Source organism: Grampus griseus (genome assembly GCF_964374135.1).
Source record: "Grampus griseus genome assembly, chromosome: 13".
In the NCBI taxonomy this organism is placed as follows: Eukaryota; Metazoa; Chordata; class Mammalia; order Artiodactyla; family Delphinidae; genus Grampus; species Grampus griseus.
The window spans coordinates 11,981,746-12,004,328 of NC_139007.1; the positions used below are offsets into that span (position 1 = coordinate 11,981,746).

General features: G+C 40.0%; 1 protein-coding gene across 2 annotated transcripts in view; it reads right to left on the reverse strand.

Moving 5' to 3' along the window:
* Window positions 1-22,583, reverse strand: part of IMPG1 (interphotoreceptor matrix proteoglycan 1) — a gene marked incomplete at both ends in the record, with an annotated part of 94,094 nt that overhangs the window by 38,620 nt on the left and 32,891 nt on the right. For both annotated transcript variants that reach the window (XM_082669121.1, XM_082669120.1), the window contains 5 exons: window positions 12,631-12,713; window positions 13,703-13,779; window positions 15,212-15,459; window positions 16,796-16,816; window positions 19,859-19,917. In XM_082669121.1, the coding sequence (XP_082525247.1) occupies window positions 12,631-12,713; window positions 13,703-13,779; window positions 15,212-15,459; window positions 16,796-16,816; window positions 19,859-19,917 (488 nt within the window). The remainder of the gene's footprint in view (window positions 1-12,630; window positions 12,714-13,702; window positions 13,780-15,211; window positions 15,460-16,795; window positions 16,817-19,858; window positions 19,918-22,583) is intronic.

Consider the following 22,583-nt stretch of genomic DNA (forward strand, 5'->3'; position numbering starts at 1 on the left):
ACACATTACAGGGTATGGTAGCCTCTAATAGGGTCACTGATGAGCCTTACTTCCTGTTTTTAATATCCCTGTGGTGTCCCCTCCCACGCTGTAGAGGCTGACTTCCATAGCATGCTATACAAACGATGATGCATGATTCTGAGGTTAGGTCATACAACATATTACTTCTTCCACCTCGTTCCCTTGAATCAATTGCTCTGGAGGGAATCAGTTGCCATGTTGTGAGGACACTCAAGCAGCCATGTGGAGATGCTTGTATGAGGAAGAACTGAGGCCTTCTTGAGGCCAGTTTGCAAGATGTGTGAGTCATCTTGGAAGAAGATCCACCAGCCCCTGTCAAGTCTTAAGATTATAGCTTCAGTTGACGTCTTGACTGCAACCTCATGTGCGACTCTGAGCCTGAACCAACCAGCTAAATTTTTACATAGATTTCCAACCTCTCCCAGTGGAGAGACAATAAATGTTTATTGTTGCTGTCAGCCACCAAGTTGTAGAGTCACTTTATACGCAGAGACAGATAACCAATCCACATAGAACCCCTTAAAGACTGGGCAGTGCAGGATTTAAGTCTCCCAGTCTCTAACTCTGGCTTTAATCAGAATACCACAAAGGATCTGGCTTTGGTTTAGGATATTCTTTTTTTTTATTAAAAATTAAAAAAAAAATTTTTAAATTGAGGTATACTTTTTTTTTTTTTTTGGCCACGCTGTGTGGCTTGTGGGATCTTAGCTCCCTAACCAGGGATTGAACCTGGGCCTTGGCAGAGAAAGCGCTGAGTCCTAACCACTGGACCACCAGGGAACTCCCTATTGAAGTATAGCTGATTTACAATGTTGTGTTAGTTTCAGGTGTACAGCAAAGTGATTCAGTTATATATATATGTGTGTGTATATATATAAATATATAAATTCTTATATATATTCTTTTTTGGATTCTTTTCCTTCATAGGTTATTACAAAATATTGAGTATAGTTCCCTGTGCTATACAGTAGATCCTTGTTGGTTATCTATTTTATATATAGTAGTGTGTATATGTTAATCCCAAACTCCTAATTTATTCCTCCTTCCTCTTCCCCTTTGGTAACCATAAGTTTGTTTTCTATGTCTGTGGGTCTATTTTCGTTTTGTAAATACATTCATTTGTTTTTTTTTTTTTTTAGATTCCACCTATAAGCGATATCATATGATATTTGTCTTTGTCTGACTTACTTCACTTAGTATGATAATCTCTAGGTCCATCCATGTTGCTGCAAATGGCATTATTTCCTTCTTTTTTGTGGCTGAGTAATATTCCATTGTGTGTGTGTGTGTGTGTGTGTGTGTGTAATATCAGTATTCTAATCTGCAATGGGGACATTAGACGCCAGTCTATTTACAGGGACGCTTTTAGAACAGGGTGTGTGTTTGTGTTTATGGTGGGAAGAAGGGGAGGAGTGAGTAGAAGGAAGGACTGAGAGACAGACGTAGGTTTTGCATTTAGGAACATGGTTTCTATCCTCAGCGTTGCCGCTCTGAATTGTATTTACCTAATCTAGGTTGCCGTAGGCGACTTCCATGCTAGGTGTCCCCAACCCGACCAATTCAGTACCCCTTTTTCTAACAAATATTTGGTAATGCCCCCTTATGATCCTGAATGAGCTTCATCAAGAATATAACCAAGCAAATACACACTTTCAAAAAAGTCAATGCATTGTTCAAACTGTAACATAAACAGGGGGGAAGGGTGGGGGGAAGGGATAGATTGGGAGGTTGGGATTGACATATACACACTGCTATATTTAAAATGGATAACCAACAAGGACCTACTGTACAGCACAGGGAACTCTGCTCAATATTATGTAACAACCTAAATGGGAAAAGAATTTGAAAAAGAATAGATAAGTGTATACGTAAAACTGAATCACTTTGCTGTACACCTGAAACTAACATAACATTGTTAATCAACTATACTCCAATATAAAATAAAAAGTTAAAAAAACTGTAACATAAAGGAGAAATAAAAGGAAAATAATTTATAATAGCACAATATGTAATTCAAAAGGCATTATAGCACCATAAGACATAATAAAGCAGTTAGATTCCTATATGTACTTATATGTAAACATCTATAAACATCATTGTGGATTCCACAGCTACAATGGCAGACAGATTCAGATGTTGTATTGGCCACATAAACACAATGATCACTACTGTCATAAGAGAAGTAGTGATTTCCTGAATTGGTGGCTAACACTTCGTAAAGTTCATTATACACATTGGCTGAATTTGCAGAAAGCTCAGGTTAAATTAAATTTTGCAAAATACATTTTGCAAATTATACTTATATAAAAAAAGAAGTGTCAGGAAAGAATGTAAAGGACCTAAGTATCTTATCTAGTGCACTTTCTGGGTTTTCTGATCTATACAGGTCTGTGCCTTTTATCAATTTTGCAATCTTTTAGTTGTAGTATACTTAGAGTAATGCAAATTATTCTTGTCCATGAAAGACAAAGGGTTTTCATCAGGTGGGATATAATTGACTATTTCCGTGTGGCTATTGGCCAGTTTTGCATAAACTTGTAAATTTATTTCCTCATTTTTAATTGCTGATTGTGTTGTTTGAATTCTCCTTCAAACTGGTCATAACGTCTTACTTGTTTCCTTATTAGTAATTTGCTAAATATAATCTTTGACTTATGTTCATTTTATATTTGTATGAGAGTAATGATTTTACCTTTTAATAAAGTTTTACTTTAACAGGAGTTAGGTCCAGGCTTAGAAATTTACAGTTTTCTGCCCCCCCCCATATACATGAATATCTAGCAAGATATACAAAAGTATTAGTGGATATACAGACTGCCAACAAACACATGAAAGAATGCTCAACATCATTAATCATTAGAGAAATGCAAATCAAAACTACAATGAGATATCATCTCACACCGGTCAGAATGGCCATCATCAAAAAATCTAGAAACAATAAATGCTGGAGAGGATGTGGAGAAAAGGGAACACTCTTGCACTGCTGGTGGGAATGTGAATTGGTACAGCCACTATGGAGAACAGTATGGAGAGAGACATTTTCCTAAATTCTAAACGTGCTCATTCAAGGCAAACAAACAAATACACATAGAGGTATTCATTTACCTGTCTTCAAATGCTTTCATTCGTTCCATCTATAAATGAAGTTGGGTAAGTTTTGTAAATGCTGTCTTTGGATGACATTTTGTGAACATTTTATTAAAATTCTGTGGATTAGCACTTGTTTCAACATTCCAAATAGAATAAAGCTAATACACGTGCTCTGGCAAGGATTTTACCTAACTTGACAATACAGAGAACTTGCCACGTAGCACGGGAGAGTTGTTATTTTTCCATCTCATTCATTGCCAAGCAAAAAAAAAAATAGAGACAGAAGAAATTGAAAATCGTCTTATCTTTTGGTTTACTCAGTGGTCAAAAGACATTAAATTTTCTCTGAGATTATAGAATCTAAAGACAAAGTTCCCATTTTCCTGACACATTTTTAAGGTCAGGTGAATGATGTGACCTGTCTCTTTGAGCAGAAGTGTATGACAGTGAGTGGTTTGCTCAGTTGCCCGTGTGGACTTCCTTCTAGAAACTGACCACTGCATGCAACTTGTTATTTCCTGATGCCTTTAGGAATGCAGATTCATCTTCTTAAAACTTAAAAACTAAAGGAATTCATGGGAGTTTCTATCCATGTAAATGGATAGAATTCCCTTGTAAATGCTCTTGCTATTTCTACCTTAAGGACTGCTAAAATGTCACTTTCCCTCAATGCAAGAGGTGCTTCTTTGATTACAAAGCGGATCGTATTGTAAACTCCCCGAGTCTTCACAGCAGGACCCAAGGTGACATTCCTTCCCCACAGTCTCAGAGATGACCTTGTCAGCTCCTGGTTGCTCACTGGCCTCAGACCATTTGCACAACTGGTGCCTTATACTCTCTGTAAAAATGGGCAAAAGAGAGTCAGAAATATTTGCTTTCCCACCCTCATTGTGATGTTACCTCGTGTGGGTCAAGGTAAGAGGACACGAGACAGCAATCCTGTAGCTATGAATACGCCATGTCCCAGTCACTCGAGAAGTGATACGGGTGGGAACGGGTGACTATGGGATTGGCTAGATGTCACTTTGACTGCCTCGCCCATGTCACCCTGGTGCCTGTCTCTCCGTGGCTTTCTTCTGCACAATGTTCTGTCTACTGTGTATTTCCTGCCCCCTTTTCTACCGTGGGCTCCTTCCAACTCCACAAATGCTGACCACCTATTATCACTGATGACAAACACACCTTCACATTATGACTAAGGGCATTCCATCAGGCAGCACTGCTTTCTCTCTGCGCCAGATGAATTGTCCAATTATGACCTGATTCTGCCCATTCTAGTCCTGGCTTTGCATCTTTTCCTGCTGACCTAATGTATAAAGCACTCTCTTTTTTTTTACCTACCATGCTCATTCAAGACACACTATTATGGTTAATTTGATGTTAGTTAGGCCATGATACCCAGATATTTGGTCAAACATTATTCTAGCTGCTTCCGTGAAAGTATTTTTTAGATGAAAATAACATTTAAATCAGTTGACTTTGTGTAAAACAAATTACCTTCTATAGTGTGGGAGGGCCTCATCGGTTGAAGGCCTCAATGAACAAAAAAAGAAACCTGACCTCCCCAGAGGAAATGGAAATTCTGTCAGCAGAGTCCTCCCTGGGTCTCTGGTCTGCCAGCCTACCTTGCAGATTTTGAACTTGCTAGCCTTCACAGTTGCATGGGTCAAGTCCTTAAAATCATTATGTTGACCTAGTTATGTGGCACAGTTTTCTGGATTTATCAACCTCTTCTTTTCTCCTCACTGTAAAATACTCGAGAGATCAATCAGAAGCGTTGCTAATAATAGATACTTATCAACCTTCCTCATTATGTAAATATGAACCAACAAAATTGGATGAAAGTGGCCATGTCAAGGGTCTGCGAACAAGCTAGGGCTGGCATCTCCTGGAATGTGCTCACTGGTCGTATGACCATAAAGTGGCAACAGGAAGACCATATTTGGACATCTGGGAGTGTGACCCAGACCAGCTTACTTGCATATAGTACAGACATTGCAGACACATAGATCACCACCACCCACTATTGAGCCCGTAACAGACGCTGCTCATAATCAGGCCAAGCTTTCTTGCCGAAGCCATTCATGGCTTCAGAATTCTTCATAATGGTTTTACCTCTTAACTACCACTCAAGTCAGTTCATTTTTGTCCAACTCCCCTTCTGTCACCCAAGTCCAGGCCATCCACATTTCCAGCACGGATTGCTGTTAACACTCTTCTAACTGATGGCTTGCTTTTGCCCACCTCCAGCCAATTCCTCACAACGCAGGCAGAAGATCTATTTAAACTCAGATTTGCTGTGTCATTCCCAAGCTTAAGACCCCTTCAATGTTCTTAACAGGGCTCATAAAACTCGATGTTTCTGTTCATTAAAATGTTGAAAAGAGATTACAGGGACCACTACTCCGCATAAAACATTGGATCATAACTTGAGGACGGAATTGGGAAGAGCTGGAAAAAGGGTGGTCATGGAGGAGAGGTTTGAGAGAATGAGGGTTGAATAGCGCTGCAGCAGGGAGAGGGCATCAGATCAGTTCAACTGGGGGCAGAAAGTCAGAAAACACATTTTCTTGGCAATTGCCACAATTTGGGGCAAATTCCCAAATATAAAATTTGGAGGACAGCACTATCTCAGCTTTGATCCAATTTGAGAGTTGGAAGGCCTTCACGTTTCAGTTTTCTCTGGGCGTTGTGAAGATGGTATCTAGGGATGGAGCATAATTGCAAGCCCCTGTTGAATGGCCGTCCCTTCCTTCTTTGAGATGAGATTTTTCCCCATGGACCTCTGAACTATTTTTATTAGTGGCATATTCCTGCTGGGAAAATTTACTGTTTGGTCCTCAATTTAGAAATACAAGGAAGAAGAGGCAAACATGTTGACCTTAGTGGTGTAAAGTTCAGCTGAGTTTTTCTTACAAATCTTACCAAGTCTTAGTTATTATCTTTTCATCTTGAAGTGGAGCAAATTAAATAACACCTTGGCCAGGCTCTTGTGGTTGAGAGTTAGGAAGTAAAATGTTTTGGCTGGGAGAGTGGCTTCTTGCATATTTCCTCCACTTCATGCCTCCACATGAATCCTTGTGGTATTAACACATCCCATGCGGTGGAGCTAATGAAAGTTGTTCAGCACGCTCATTTTGACAAAAGTATTTACCAATGAGGAATATCACCCTTCATGTGAGGCTGTCTCTGGAGATGCATGAGGACCGATACACAGAGAGATATATCCTCCAGGAGTTTACCGTCTGACACCAGAAACACTGATGGACCCAGTAAAGTTGACAACAGTAACAAATAGTTATGAACCCCCAAGCATGTGCCACACACTGTGCTCAGTGCAGGAGATTTTTAAAAAAGGATAAGAATACATTCTTTCACTTCAGGAAGTCAGTCTTGGAGGGACCCCAGAGATGCATACCAATTATTTCAATACTGAGTGGAGGTATATATACTTTCTTGTTTTAGAGTCAGGGAAAAATGGTAATTATGAGTCTTTTCAGGTAGCAGTTGGGAAAAGCTTCACAGAGGAGGTGGCATGTTGGCTGGAACTTAAAGTATGAGTAGGAGGTCATCAGGCTAGAAAGATGGATGGGTATTATAAGCACAAGACAGAATAATTCGTGCAAAGCCACAAAGGCATGACTATGGATGACATATTACGGCAATGGTGAGCACAATGGCCAAAATAGATAGCTGACCACTGTTTCTGTACCACTTCATTGGCTCTCTCTGAGCTGCATTTTTAGGTAGCGCAAAAAGGGAAATAATCAAATTAACCCATCAACTCTTACTTTCATGGAGATATTATGCTATAAATGTGTTCATTTACTCCTTTAACTCATTTAATATATATTAATTGCCTGTCTAGATGTTCCACGCATCTGGCTTGACACTGAAGATGATGCAATGAGTAGAGACAGACCGAGTCCTTGACCTCAAGGAATATGAGGACCCAGGTTCTCTAATGGGTTCATTCAGTTTAGCTCATATCACTGATTCCTTTCAATGGAGTCAAAGGCTGAGGCCAGATTAAGGAAAGTCAGAAACGTGTGGTGTTTTAACCTATTGCCTAGATGGGGGATGTGATGGCTAATTGGACTGGGCCATGGGATGCCCAGATATTTGGGTAAACACTATTCTGCGTGTGTCTGTGAGGGTGTCTCAGGATGAGATTAAGATCTGAATTGGTAGACTGAGTAAAGCAGACTCCTCCCTAACGTGGGTGGGCCTCATCCAATCTGCTGGAAGCCTGAATAAGACAAAAGGCGAAGTAAGGTGGAATTCACTCTCTCTGCCTGTCTTTGAGCTGGAACACTGATCTTCTTTTGCTTTTGGACTTGGACTCAGACTGGGACTTACACCACTGATGCTCCTGGGTCCCCAGCTCGCTGACTGCAGCTCTGGGATGTCTCAGCCTCCATAAGCATGGGAGCCAATTCCTTATAGTGAATCTATCTCTATCTCTATCTCTCTATCTCTCTATCTCTATCTCTATCTCTATATCTCTATCTCTATCATCTCTATCTCTATCTCTAATCTCTATCTCTAATCTCCTGTTGGTTCTGTTTCTCTGGAGAATCCAGATTAATGCAGGGAATTAAAGGCAAAACAATGTCCAATAGCAGAATAGCTCTGCCTAAAGTTTGCTTTTTCACCGTTTCACATATTGCAATTTATTGAGAGATCTGGCTTACATCTTAAATGGAATGTCTAGCAAGTGAGAAACTAATTTGGGAGGGAGAACACTAAAGAGCTTCTTTTTTGGCAGGTCAGATCATCATTCTAATGAACGAAAAGGAAAATGTATTGCTGCCTACGCACGTGTGAACCAAACCAAATCAAACCACACAAAATTTCTATCCTAATGATATACCACTTTTGAACGAGTTGGATGCATGTTATGTGGAGAACAGAATGTTGAGTTTGTCCTATAGGTTTATGACTCATTTCTATGAAATAGGAATAATCTTAACAGATAACTGGCTCTGCAAGAAAGAATGGGATCAACTAACCTAAAAAAATAAAAATAGAAGACCTCAGAATTCGAGACCAGATAGACACCAATTCATTTAGTGTTCTAGAGGCACGTTTTGCAAGTACTTTATCTCAGGGGATTAACCACTACCTTAGACTACTTACGCTGAGAGATTTCTATGAGTACTTGACTGAGATTTTAATGGCTTAGTGGGCCTTTGGTGACACTAACCTTAAAAATTTTCCAGGCTAGAATTATCTCAGTGATACCGAGGTGCAGAGCTTTGGAGTCCTGGGTGTCATCTACCTGTGCTGCGGAGAGACCCAGAAATTTTTGAGGGAGGGAAGCCTTGATCCTGCCGAGAGCTGCTTTTTGTTTTCCTTCCCCTTTCTACATATATGAGTGGGATGCCTTTTTATCAGGGATGTTTCCTAGTGGGGGTCTTCATTGGTCATTGAGATATGTCCCTTCTATCCCTGGCTGGGCTGATTATGAAAACGTATGGATCTGCCTTTCATTGGCAACATAGCATATTTGCTGTCTAAGCCCAGGCCAACAAATATAGTGCTTCTTGGTCAATACTAATCAAAAGCTCAGTTATGAGGGTCATTTTTATTTATGGGGCATTGACTGAAGGTTATACCGCATGGTCATGCCTCTGGATACTCTAAAATCAATCCTTGAGTTAAGGCAGACGGTCAGCACCTGTCCCTCATGGAACCACTGTAATGAACTGGGTTCAGGCATTCGTTATGCGTCTCCAGGGAGGGCCTTCTAGGAAACACCTGACGCCGAGTTGATGCTGTAGGGGAGGCTGAGGCAGACAGACGTGGTTCACCGTAACCCAGATGCTCCTTCTTAGGAGGACTCATAGGAGGAATATTTTTCTCCTAAGCAATTACCATGCTCTAAGCATGCAGGTTCCAAATCATGTGACAAATTGCATTGTCCTCACTGCACAGTCTGCTGAGAAGCTCAAAGCCAAATTCATGAACCACCTAAGCAAAGAAATAATGTTCTGATATTTACTTTCTAAACAATTTTCCCTATGGAGTCATTTGATTTTTTTAAAAATATTATTACGGTGAAACATAACATAATATTAGACGTTTTAAAGTAAATGGTTTAAATCGTAAAATGCCAAATATAAAAAAGGAGTGATGGCAATATTCAGTTCAATATTGCCTTAATTCTGTTATTCTAAAATTATTTATTAGTTATAAACATCTGATGACCTCAAAAAAAGTGAATGATTCAGTAATTGTGTTAGGAAAATTCACAACGTTGTGTAACCACCACCTGTATCTAGTTCCTAAACATTTTCATTACTCCAAGAGTCATCTGACCTATCTTTGTTTCATCTTTTCTTCCATTTTTCTTTCAGTTCTTTAAAATAAAATCTTATTGTATTTCACACAAGTCTGTAAACCATCATCACCTTTTTTGGGGAATGAGGCAGGATTTTAATAAACAAATTATTAAGAAAAACCTAAGAACCAAGAATGACTCATCTTGCAGAAGCTAAATGGAGTATAAAGAAGGGAGTGTCAATAGAAGCCCTGTGCCAGCGGTGTAGTAAAATAAAGATGGAACGGAGGCTGCTCAATTGAAAAACGATCTGTGATTTGTGTGAAAATTGTGTCCCTGTAACGTGTGAAACCGTGTGAAAACTGTGGTGATTAGAAGGCGAGATTGTGAAGACTCAGAATGCTAGACTATTAAAGAAAATGACAAGGCAGTGAAATAGAGAAAGAAGAGGCTGTGGGTTGAGAGAAAACAAGTTTGGGGCACTATATTTTTTTTAAAATGATGGGGCTACTAAGCCACACATAGTGTAATAGGTGGAAGAAACTTGAATGATGGTCTTGGCTTTGCCACCAGCTACGCAGTGTGACCTTGAGCAAGGAACTTCCCACCTCTAGCCTTGGTTTTCTTACCTGTGAAACATACAGCTTAACTAGAGTATGTCTAAGAGTCCTACCAGCTTTAGTGTTCTATGGTATATTCATGAATGGAAGGAATGTATACAAAAAATGAAAACAGTAAAGCAATTTTGAAAACACAATAATACTTTCAGCATAGATATACTATCATTTTTATTAATATACCCCAAATGCTGATCTTATAATAAGGTTTTTTGGTATCATAATGAAGGAAAGGAATCCAGTGAGCATTTAATATCATTCGTGTCACCAAAAGGTGGTCTGTTTTATCCAACCAACTTTTAAGTGATTTAAAAGTCAAAAGAGTGGTTGTTGTGAATTGTGGTTGATTATCGATGGCCATAAATGCTTTGCTACTTCTTCCATCAAGAGATAAGGTCTATGTTCCCTCCTCTTTAATCAAGATGGACGCTATGGCTGCCTAACCATTAGTATGTGAGGAAGTGACACTGTTTCTGGGCCCTGAGGAGACTGGAGCCTTCCACTTTTTTCTTTTGTGACAATGACTCCTTGAACCCAGCTGCCATGCTGAGAGGGAGCTCAAGCAGCCCTCAGAGAGGCTACACAGTGGAGAAATGAGGCCTCCAGCCAACAGCTCTGGCTGACCACTGACTTGTCAGCTGTGTGAGTGAACCCTCTTGAGAAAAGATCTTCAACGCCAGTTGAGACACTCTAGTTGTCACAACATGGGGCAGAAAACAGCTGTCCCTACTGATCCCTGTCCAAATTTTCAGATTTATGGGCAAAATAAGCAATTGTTGTGTTAAGGCACTAGCTTGAAGGGTGATTTGTAATGCAGAAATAGATAACTGTATCATGCGGTTAATATTTAGTCACTGGTAATCACGTAAACCAAATATAATCTGTATAGGTGGTTCTGCTATCATGCCATACATGTTTTTGTGAAAAAACTTGTACTCAGTAAAGTTGCCTACTGATTTCACACGAGGAAAATAGGAATGAGGTAGACCACCCAAACCCATAGAATTTTGTAAAGAGCCCTAACTAAAACAGAAACAGCTCTATTAAAAATATCAGCCACAAAAAATCTTCCCTGGCATTTCCACTTAGAATCACAGAGCATCCTTATCAGCCTTATATCCTGGGGTTATTGCTTCCTTAAAGACATTTTTACTTATAGTTTCACCAGGGAGCTGCATAAAGTGGGAAGCACAGAGTTGCCTAAAGCCACTATATCCACTACTTCTTGCACTAAAAAAAGACTCTTCTGCAGAATATTCGCTTTTTTCCCATAAGGTCTTCATATATTAATAAAGATTTCCTCTTTAACTGTGAGAAAGTTTGACCCTATTGCCTCAAAAGTAAACATTCTTGAAAATTCAGAAGTGAACCAGGAACCTCCAAAAACTAAAAATAGAATTACCAAATGATCCAGCAATCCCACTCCTGTATATATATCCAGACAAAGCTATAATTTGAAAACATACATCTACCCCTATGTTCATAGCAGTACTGTTCACAATAGCCAAGACATGGAAACAACCTAAATGTCCATTGACAGATGAATGGATAAAGAAAATGTGGTATATATACACAATGGAATAAAACTCAGCTATAAAAAAGAATGAAGTAATGCTATTTGCAGCAACATGGATGGACTTAGAGATTATCATATTAAGTGAAGTAAGTCAGACAAAGACAAATATATGATATCACTTATATGTGGTATCTAAAATATGACACAAATGAAACTGTCTATGAAACAGAAATGGACTCACAGATAGAACAGACTTGTGGTTGCCAAGGGGGAGGGTGGTCAGGGAGGGATGGATTGGGAGTTTGGGGTTAGCAGATGCAAACTAGTATATATAGAATGGATAAAAAACAAGGTCCTACTGTAGAGCACAGGGAACTATATTCAATATCCTGTGATAAACCACAATGGAAAAGAATATGAGAAAGGAAGTATATATATGTATAACTGAATCACTTTGCTGTACAGCAGAAATTAACACAGCATTGTAAATCAACTATACATCAATTTAAAAAAATAAGTTACTTAATTAAAAAGTAAAAAAAAAAATAAAAAAGTGAACTAGGAGGATTTCGATGTTTACTGACATCCTTATTGACCAGTTACATGTGTGCTAATTGGCACTAAAGAGACACACATAGCAGAACAGACAGTATCCGGGGTCAGCCTGTATATGGAGAATAGGAATACAAACACTGATTGTAAGAGCCCAATCCTCTGTCGCCATAGCCCCTTGTCATGGACGTGGGCCTTAGGACCCACCTTGTCCTGACAGACTCTCAGGTTTGAAGCTCAGTTGAGATGGCTGTTCTGGGTGGGCAGCGGTTGGTGCTGCTTTGGTTTCAGCTTCTTTCACCAGATCCGTCAGGAAAGGGCTATCAGTGCTCTCTGTGGGACTGGGGATGAGAGCTGAGGGAAAGATGCTGAGGGTGACCACCTCTTTAGAAGAAGGTGGTTCAGTGGACAGCTCTTCCATTGGAAACAGTGGTGGGACCAAACCTTCTCCTGGGTGGAGGATGACTTTATCACTGGTCTTTGAGATAGTGTCATAGATGGATTCCTCAAAGAGGATGTCATCATCCAACACAGACCCTGTGGGAAGTAACTCACCAGGTAGACTCTGTCCTGCTCTGTCCACTGTCTCCAGCATGGGTTGACCAAGAGGAAGTTCTGGACTCAGAGTAACAACCTGAAGAAGGAATTTAGGACAGATGTTGACAAGGGACATTTCTCTGTATATGAGAAGGGTTATACTCTGTATTTTTTCTTTTCATTTAAATTTAAGCAAATCATTTCATAGTTGACTTGAATCTATTGTGGATTCTGTTGTAGGTTCTGATACAGAAACATGTCGTGAAAGGAAAACATGCATTGATACAGTAGTAAAATACGATCTCGTGGCTGAGTCTGCCTGTATAGGGTTAACTGATACCCAAAATACTTTGCAACGTGTGTCAATCATATTCGAACTTATGAATCTTTTTATTTAAAAAGGGAATAAAGCTTAGCACTTCCATTTATGAACACCATAGTGACAACTTTTGGCATAAATTAAATGAACATAGCTTTAAATGAAATACAAAAGTTATTACTGAATTCATTATTTTTTACTTCCTAAGTTATTAATTTATCCTTAAAACCCCCCATAAAACATATAGATAAGACCTTAAGACTTAAGGACAAACTTATAAAGTATCTTTATGTTATATTTATTTCAGAAAGTCAAATAATATATTCTGCTTTAAGTATTTTTTCAGTTCACGAACATGTATTTGTTTTATCAAAAAATGGCAATTCCTGACTCTAATTGAAACAGAGCTCTAACTATGTTGAAGGAAACTTTGAATTTAAGGATATTTGAAATGCAAGTTGTATTATATTTTATTAATACAGATAGTGGAAGTGGGTAAGCAAGTACTGCCTGTAAAAACCAGAAAAGAATTTTCTTTCTTTCTTTCTTGAGTGTAGTTGCTTTACAATGTTGTGTTAGTTTCAGGTGTACAGCAAAGTGAATCAGTTCTACATATACATATATTCATTCTTTTTTAGATTCAGAAAAGAATTATATTTAGCATTGCAGAGGGGATCTTGCTCTGTTCAGTCCTTAAGCTGACTTTTTCTGATGGAAGATTTCGAGGCTTTGTTCCTATTTGAAGAACAGAAGAACAACAAACTCACCTTTGTGATGTCAGCGAGGAGAGTGGGCAGCACCGATTGGGTGTCAGGATCAAGACCTGGCAAAGACCCAACAATTTCTGTGGGTGAAAAATCACAAGGTTTGAGTGTTTCTTTTTCTTTTTTTCTTTTGTGGTTGGAGCAGTAAAACAGTGAAGATTGGGAAATGTGGCGATAATCGGTTCTTAAGGAGTGGTACAACAAATCATCAAGAAATCAGCATCAGATGCACTAGTGGTCATTATCTGAGTGATCTGCTGAAGGATGCATGCAAGGGGTGCATCTTGCTAGTCTATGGGACATGAACAGTTATTAAGGTGGATTTTTAGGGTGTTTAGTTTTGTTGTACACATGTGGACCAAGCAGGCCAACTGATTGGCTAGGCCAGTGGGGACAAAAATATAACTAAGTTGACAAAGAAAGAAATGGCTAAAATAAATACTGGAACCAAGGACCGAATGTGAGTCCTTGCGAGTCCTACTTCCACCCTGAAGCCCAATTCTCAGATTATCCCAAAGGGTTCAACCAAGAGACCAACCCAGAGTACCAGATGCTCTCAGAGATGAGTCTGAAGTTTTCACTGAACTTTCCTTGTCTAGAAATTCAAAAGTGAACCAAGAGGATTTTAATGTTTACTGACAACTTTAGTGACACACCCTACATCTCATCCCGAGGGATCTTTGTAAAATTTTCCAGAATTGAGTTTGACTCTCTAAACTACAGAAACAGAACTGACAGAGAATGCCAGTTTCAAGCCATGTCACATTAAAATGGCATTTCTAGTGCCCATCTATTACGCCAAGAGTACTGGGTGAAGAGTTCCAGGCTCCTGGGTCCCTCCAGGGCCCCCTCTGAGGACCCTGAGTGAGCCTGATTACCTGTTGATTTCTTTAGATCCATGCTCTTCTCTCCCCACTACTCCCTGCCATGGGAGGTTGACTTATATGGACCATGTCAGTGGTTCCTTGCTCCCTGTCTTTGGGATGGCTTAGATCATTAGGCAGCCCTTCAGGCCTGGAGGTAGTAGTGGGGCCTTGGTGCTTCTAGCCCCGGGGAACTGTCCTAGTCCTCTGGGCATTAGGGAAACCTTTATAAATAGTCCCTTTATGAAACTCTTTTCAAATTATCCTAGTTCAAATGTGCCACCTGGAACCTGACCCATTTACTAGATGAGGGAATCTGGGCTGTGCCAGATGAGGGAACAGAACTCTCCTCGAGTTCTTCTCTCCACCTGGGTTCCACTGGGTGACTGTGGTCGAGCTGGGCTGAGCTGAGCCTCTTGGCTTCCCTAGAGCTATTTTTGGTGTGAAGTGGTCATGAAAGGCTCATTGAATGAGACCCGGGGGGCAGTGAGGAAAGACAGAAATGATAACCATCCGTGATTGGCCTGTCACCAAAATGACTGACTCTACAGGACCCAAGTTAAAATGACAGTGACCAGGAGACAGTCACACCTCCTCATCTCTCTGTCAGGATGAGGATAAACTCAGAACTATGAAATCACCCACTGACCATCAGTGAACTGAATTGACCCCATATCCAAGGACTGGTCTTCCTCCAGTGCTTTGCTGATCAGCTTTCTGAGGTCTGAAGCTGTGGGGTAGATTTCCATTTGCTTGTCTTCCTCCATCGTTCCATGAAGGTTTCCTTCACTTTCAATTTTGTTGGAATCAAAAGACAGGAGGTCCCCTGCAGGGCTTTTTGCTTCTGCCTTGTCTCTCTGAAAGATGGCTGTAAGTTGCATCTCTGTAGAGCTTGACCTGTAGATCGCAGAGGACACATCACATCCAAAGCCATTGTTACATGCCTTATAAAGAGAATCACTATGTTGCTACAAAGCTTCAGGACAGCTTCAACCTCTTTCCTGACGGACTTTTAATGAATATCACACACTTGAAACTAATTTCAGTGTTTGTCAGAAATTTAAAAGGTAGAAAAAGAATTGACATATATTTCAGCTCTGAAATAGAATGTATAATGGGACTGAAATCCAGCTTGAAGAGAGACTATTAACTGGATCAAGTGACCATACATTTTCACTTCAGGTCTTTGTGAAAAAGTTAATTGTCAAGAGCTGCTGGTATTGATCCGTGTTTTCGTGGTCTTATAAGTGCCAATCAGCAAGAAGGATGAATTGTCTTTTTTCTTTTCCTACAAGTAGCCTCTTGTAGGATATAGCAGGGGGACAACAATATGTACGTGTTTTAGCCAAGTCAAAGCTTCAGTTCTCAAGGCTATTTCTTTTCTACTTTTTTGAAGAAGAATTTTTTAATTAAAAAATACAACACTATATTAAACATAATCTCTTCTTCCCTCAAGTTGCTTTTAAAATAACATCTTGGAAGATGTGAGAAAAGAGAAAGGGAAGTAGTTCATGATTAACTGTATTTGTTATATTTATTGAATCAGCGCCTTTACTCATGTAAACGTGAAATAGGATCCTCTCTAGCTCTGTCCTCCAGGACCAGGTTTTACCTCTTAGTTTGTGCCATAAATCCACACAGAGGGATACAAAAATGTTTTAAAGGCCACAGGAACCGATAATGTGTATTCTCGGCAGTTCTTCGGGTCACACGATCAATCAGAGTCTACGGTTGGTTATTTCCCCAATTACAGGAGCCAAGCTAGATACAGTGTGCCCTTTTCCCATTCACACTGACGTGGGAACAAGTGGCAAATTAGTTCCTCTGCTTTATTACAGACTTAGGCGGCTTGCATGCACAAGTGTGCGTCCAGGCCGACAACTTCCCATCACAAATGACATTTAAGAAATTGTTGAAGCATACTTGCATCACAGATAGGTGTTTTTATGTTTTTCTTTTGAAAAGCTTTTGAGTTGTATAGAACACACTTTCGCTGATCAGGTAAGTCACTGTTTACCTGCTTCTCCACATAGTGATTTTGATTTGAGGGTTCTTTTCTACTACTGAGCAATTGATCAAATACTTCCATTTAAATAAGACACCAATAAAAAGACACTGGCTTATCCCAGACTTTATACGTAAAAATAATCTGCAAGAGTTTAGCACAGAAACGTGTGTGTGTGTGGGGGAAATGTACTATATTTCAAAACATTTAAAAAAAAGTTCAAATTACCCATCTCTTTCTTTCTTTGGTCTTCATGTCATCATACACAACGGGAACATGCAAGGGAGAAAGAATTTTCATGAAATTTATTGAGACATTTGATGAATCAATCACATACAAAAAAAAGTTTCATTGTCTCCCATGTTGGTTCAGAGCCATCAGACTTCGGATAGAAGTTTTGGGAACCATATGGATCTCAGGAAGTAAACATTATTCTATGATGTTTCTTACTAGGATTTGAGCCTTAGTTCAAAGATTTTAGGTACTTAAACTCTTTGATTTCCTTATATTCCTTTTACAGAGGCTTCAAATATATCCTATACATCTTAGGTTTTCAGTGGGGTGCTGGTGCCAGGAAGTTGTTTTAAAAAGTATTTTATAAATGGATTTCTCATCCCCTTAGTTTACTCCTGAAGGTAATTTATCTGAGACCAGAGGCTGGAACTGGAGTTTTGCTGACTGTTTTTTGAATTGCTTTAATCAGTAAGCCTTGAGGGGATGGAACAATTCACCATGCAACAGGTTGCAGGAAAAGCAAACCCCTGTTTACTGAGTGGGTGGTCTGTTGCAGGCAGTTCACATGCTTCTTCATTTAATCTTTTCAACAACATGATCACCATTTTATAGATAAGGGAAGATGCAGAGAGAGGGAAAGCTGTCAGTGGAAAAGTAGCAGAGCCGAGATTCCAACCCTGGCCTGGAAGACCATAGCCTGGGCTCGTTTTGCCACGCCACCACCTGTTTGTGCCAGAAAAAAAGGCCATTTGGTCACCAGACTGGCGACAACATTTTGGACTTCTCTGGGCACATAACGTGAATTTAGTTTAGAAGCTCATCTGTCTTCACTCACTGTAGACTAGTTTGCATTATCGAGAGTTAAATGCAAATGGAATTATATCATACTCCTTTTTTGGGGGCATCTTTCACTCCACATGATTATTCTGAGATGAATCTATGTTGTTGTGTATTCCAGTAGTTCATTCTTTTGCTGAGTAGCAGTCTGTGGTAAGAATATAGCACAATTTGTTTATCTATGACTCTGCTGATGGCTATTCGGGTTGTTTCCAGTTCTTGGCTAAGACAAATGAAGCTGCTGTGGATAGCTGTGTACACGTTTGTGAAGGAATATACCCTCCACCTAGATTGAATGATTGTTAATAGTTTCTCATAGTTGCTTTAAGAGATAAAGCAATATTTAAAGTGGAACCTTTAATGTTCCTCCTTATAACCGTGTTAATAATAGATGTTCTAACTTCTTCCCAGTTGTGTTACAGGAATCAAATGAGGTCACTGATATAAAAGTATTTGTTTAATTGTAGATCAGGTTTTATAAGAGTGAGCTCATAGAAAGAGGGTACCTTGAGACTCCTGGGAGTTTAGGTCTTCTGTGGGAAGATCTGGCTCCATGAGAAAGCAATTTCCTTCATAACAAGTTTACAATATTCTGAGCATTGTTTTTCAGGATTAAAAGTTTGCCACACTCATAAGCATATTATTTATTGTATTCGGGGGTCAAAATGTTTTCTGGGAGACTAAGTCTACGTAGCATCATGGAAATCACTGGGAAAATGCGATCAAATATACTTTATAAGCATCCTTGACAGAAAGAAGGATAAACTCTTACAGAGAAAAACACACGGGAAAGATGCAGTTTCAGAGGATCTAATAACTTTAAAATATTTACCTTGCAAAATTTCATCCCCTAACATTTTGGTTTTCTTCTGAAACAGATTTTTTAAATTATTATTAGTTTTTCATTTATTTGAAGAGAGGAGATAATGAGCATTTGAACATCCACCGAGAGAACTGTTCCTATCCTTTCCTTCAGGTTTAAATTAAAAATTTATTCTTTAACTGCAGTGGTCTATCCAGGAGACCTTGCATCTATGCAGAGTATTCTCCTATCACCTTTTATTTCTCTCTAATCCATCTGATTTCACATGGAGTACTGTGAAGCAGCATCGTGAAATAAAGAAAAATGAGTCTGCTTTGGTAAATGTTAAGGGTTTCATCTGTTGTTACTTTCATGGTTCAACATGTCCTTCCTCTGAAATTACACAAATCAGAGGGTCCTGATAGCTTCGAGAGAAATAAATGGGCGGAGCCCCCCACCTACACAACTGTTCTTTGTGATTATGTGGGACCCACCCTGTGGACCTTCTTGCTTTAAGACAACAGATGGTGACAGGCCAGGAGGAACTTCGAGAGAGGCCTGTCCTCCCGTTTTACAAATCCCCCTCAGTGCAAGGGATCTCATTCTGCTCACACCAGGGCTGATATATGCCCTGTGGCACAGTAAAAAAAATACCACATTATGATCCCCCTTGTAGATGTTTTGAATAGTGAGAACTTAAAAGAAAGATGCAAAAGTCTTGCCAAAACTCCTGAACCCACATTGGAATATTGAGATGCTACTGGATATAGGCCTGCTTATGGGAAAGCTGTGGGAACATGATGGAACCCTGCTTTAGCGTGGCACTATTTTATTTCATGTCTTCTATTTAAATATTCAATTTTATAAATTTTGCATGGTAATACATTACTATGGACCAGACATCAGAACGGTATAAAAGTACGGTCAGGCATCAAAGTGATAAAACAGGTATTAATAGTTCCATCCCCATCCCTGTCTGCCCAATTCTCTTACCCCTATAGGTACCACTTTTGATTAGTTTCCCCTGTCTCCCTAGGGTCAACTTGATTTGCTTAAACAATGACGGTACTTAGCACTGGATAGGAAACCAGGCAATTGACATCAAGGTAACTAATTGCTACTTTTCTGGATCTGTCTCTGCTGAGGGATTTTCCTAAGAGGTTTGGTAAATGACATTGTCCTTGCCTGTTTCTGAATCTGGAGGAAGGAAGGAGGTCGGCTCCTGTGTTACTCCTTAAAAATCACCTAGAGTCATGTTCTAATTAGACAACTCCTTCATCTGAAATGTATTCAGATTTCAGGATTTGGCGGAGCTAAACAATTGGGGTAAAAGTGACCTTAAAATCCTCATGACATTGCTTTTAAAAGGGGATAGCGAGAAAGAAAGTTAAAAATTGAGAAGAGTCCGATTCTCTTACCTAAATCCTGACACATGGATTTCTTTGAATCCTGGAAGTTTCTTAAATACCTTTTGCATCTGCAGAGAGAAAGAAATTTATGAAATACTCTTTGGTTCTACTGGGTCAGATCTTATCTAACTGAGAAAGCCTAAACACTTTTGATGAGTTAGGGGAAAAAAGTGAACATGGAAAATTGAAGTAACGATTGAGGCCAAACTTTTTGTTCTCATTTATTTCTAAAACCCAGAGGAAAGTGTTTTGCTATTTATTTAAAAGCTGTAATTGGGTAGTTCTGACCTGCTTTACTGGTTACTTTACATAAAATATGAAATAATTTTAAGGTGGTATTTGGAAGAAACTTTTTTGGCTACAGTATTTTTATTTATACACACAGAGTAATGATCATATTTTCTGAATTGAATTATATGATTTGGAAAACATCTGTAATGTTAAAGGGATTATTAAAGTCAAACTGGCTGCTGTACCTAATTAAAATGGTAGAAGCATACATCAAACTAGTGAATACAACAAACAAGAAGCAGACTCACGGATAGAACAAACTAGCAGTTACCAGTGGGGAGAGGGAAGGGGGAGGGGCAATGCAGGGGTAAGGGGTTAAGTACAAACTATTAGGTATAAAATAAGCTACAAGGATCCATTGTACAACATAGGGAATATAGCCAATATTTTATAATACTATAAATAGAGTAAAACCTTTAAAAATTGTGAATCACTGTATTGTACACCTGTAACATACCATATTGTACACCAACCATCTTTCAATTGAAAAAAAAAAGAATGAGTAAAAAAAATGGTAGAAGCAAACTCTAATCTTATTAGTTTTGCTCTTAGATTTATGTGGACTTTACGCTTGCTTGATTTCATATTGCTCATGAGGTGTGTGATCAGAACAGTTTACAACTGCAGTACTCAGTGGCTCCCAGATCCACGGCAGCCTGGCTTCTGCCTCTGGGTTCCCCCAAAGAGGATGGTCCTCTCCAAACCCAGGGGCACTTTCCAGTCCTTTTCCACAGAGTGCCTGCTTTTCTCGGGTTCTTTTTCCATCTCTCTGGCCACTTTCTCAGTCTCCTTCACTCCATCCTATTTCTGACTTCACCCTCTCCCTCAGCTGGAAGGATTCTGCAGGTCTGCATTCTCAGCCCCTCATTGCACACACACTCCCATGTATGCAGGAAGCTCTGCTGTGGGTTCTGTGCTAGGCTCTCAGGACACATCACCATGGAAATGGGCTCTGCCCCATCTAGTTCACTCGTGGGAGGCAGGGAGGCAAGAGAGACCATGAGGAAGTGATAGCAGTTAGTAGTAAAGCACTGAAGGGAGGGCCCACCCTGTCCCCCTTTCCCTGCACCCACTCCCCTCTGCCTCTCGTTGGGGGGTCTTCCACAATCACCTGAGATGCAGCTTGGAGTTCTTCACATGGAAATCCCAACTTTGCCATCAACTAAATACGCCCAAACCAGAGTGAACCTCTTCCTTCCAGATCTGCCTTTCCTCCCAGGCTCCCTATCTCCGTCAGGGTCACGAACACCCATGGTCTTCCATCCAGAGAGTCCAGCAACCCTACACGCCTTCCCTCTGTGCTCCTGCTGTCCAGTCACCAATGCCTGCTAGTCTGAATTCCACATGACTTTTGTTTCTACCACGTTCTTCATATTCCCATGGCAGGCACACCCTCCCTGTCTCCCCTCTGACACTGCTGAATGGTTTTCTGGGTGTGTGTAGGGGGAGGGAAAGGAAATGGGTTCTGGGGGTGTGCTAGGGCGGGCGAAGGAAGATGTCCCCTTGACTACACTTTCTTCCCAAGTTAATCATTCCCTATCTGTTGCCCTTCACTAAAAATCCTGTGATGGGCTGCAGTGCCTAATGAATAAGGTCCAATTCTTTAGAATGACATTTAAGACCCTCCACAATCTGCCCCTCCAAGTACATTTCCATTTGCACTTCCTGCCATCCTGACCCCTTCGGCCAATATCGTGTCCTCTGGTCACACTAGACTAACTCCTGTGTCTCCCCAAATATGACACGTACTTCCTCCAGGCTTCTGTGACCTTTTTTTCCCTTTAGCCCCAAATGCAACTTCTCCTACCTTCTGCTCATTGACTGCCTCCCCCACGCCATCATTCAAAGACAGCTCAAGCATCTTCTCTATTGAAAAGCATTTGTAGCTCCCCCGAGTCAGGCTCCATTATTTCTTCTCCCTACTGTTCTAGAACTTATTGCCATACGTCCTGTAAAACAGTCCATGAGGGGGCATGCTGTCTCTTCATTGAGATTATGCTTCCTGGGCTCAGGGATTGTGTCCTATTTATTCATCTTTATCTCCTTTCCTCCCAGTCTGTAGCAGATCGTCATCCGTGTAGTAGGGACTCAGCAAACTTTGCTTAATCGAGTTGAGAGCATCTTTTCTTTCTCTAAACTCATCAATATGCCACTGCATTGTCACTGTATCTAAAATTACTGCTGAGTCTACATTATCTATGCCAAGGACTAGAGCAGTGACGCACAGATAATCCCCAAATCACTTAACATTGGGCTTTGGAGTGCATCGTGGATTTTTTTTTTTCCCAGCAGACTGATTTACCACCTAAATTATATTTTATTGTACCAGTATTAGAAGTGGTTTTGCTCCCTGAGTGTGTAACAACTGTAGTGATAAAGGTAGCTCAGCTTTTGTGTGACGAGGAGATGGCTGTATACACCTGAGTTTAAATGTCGGTTCTGC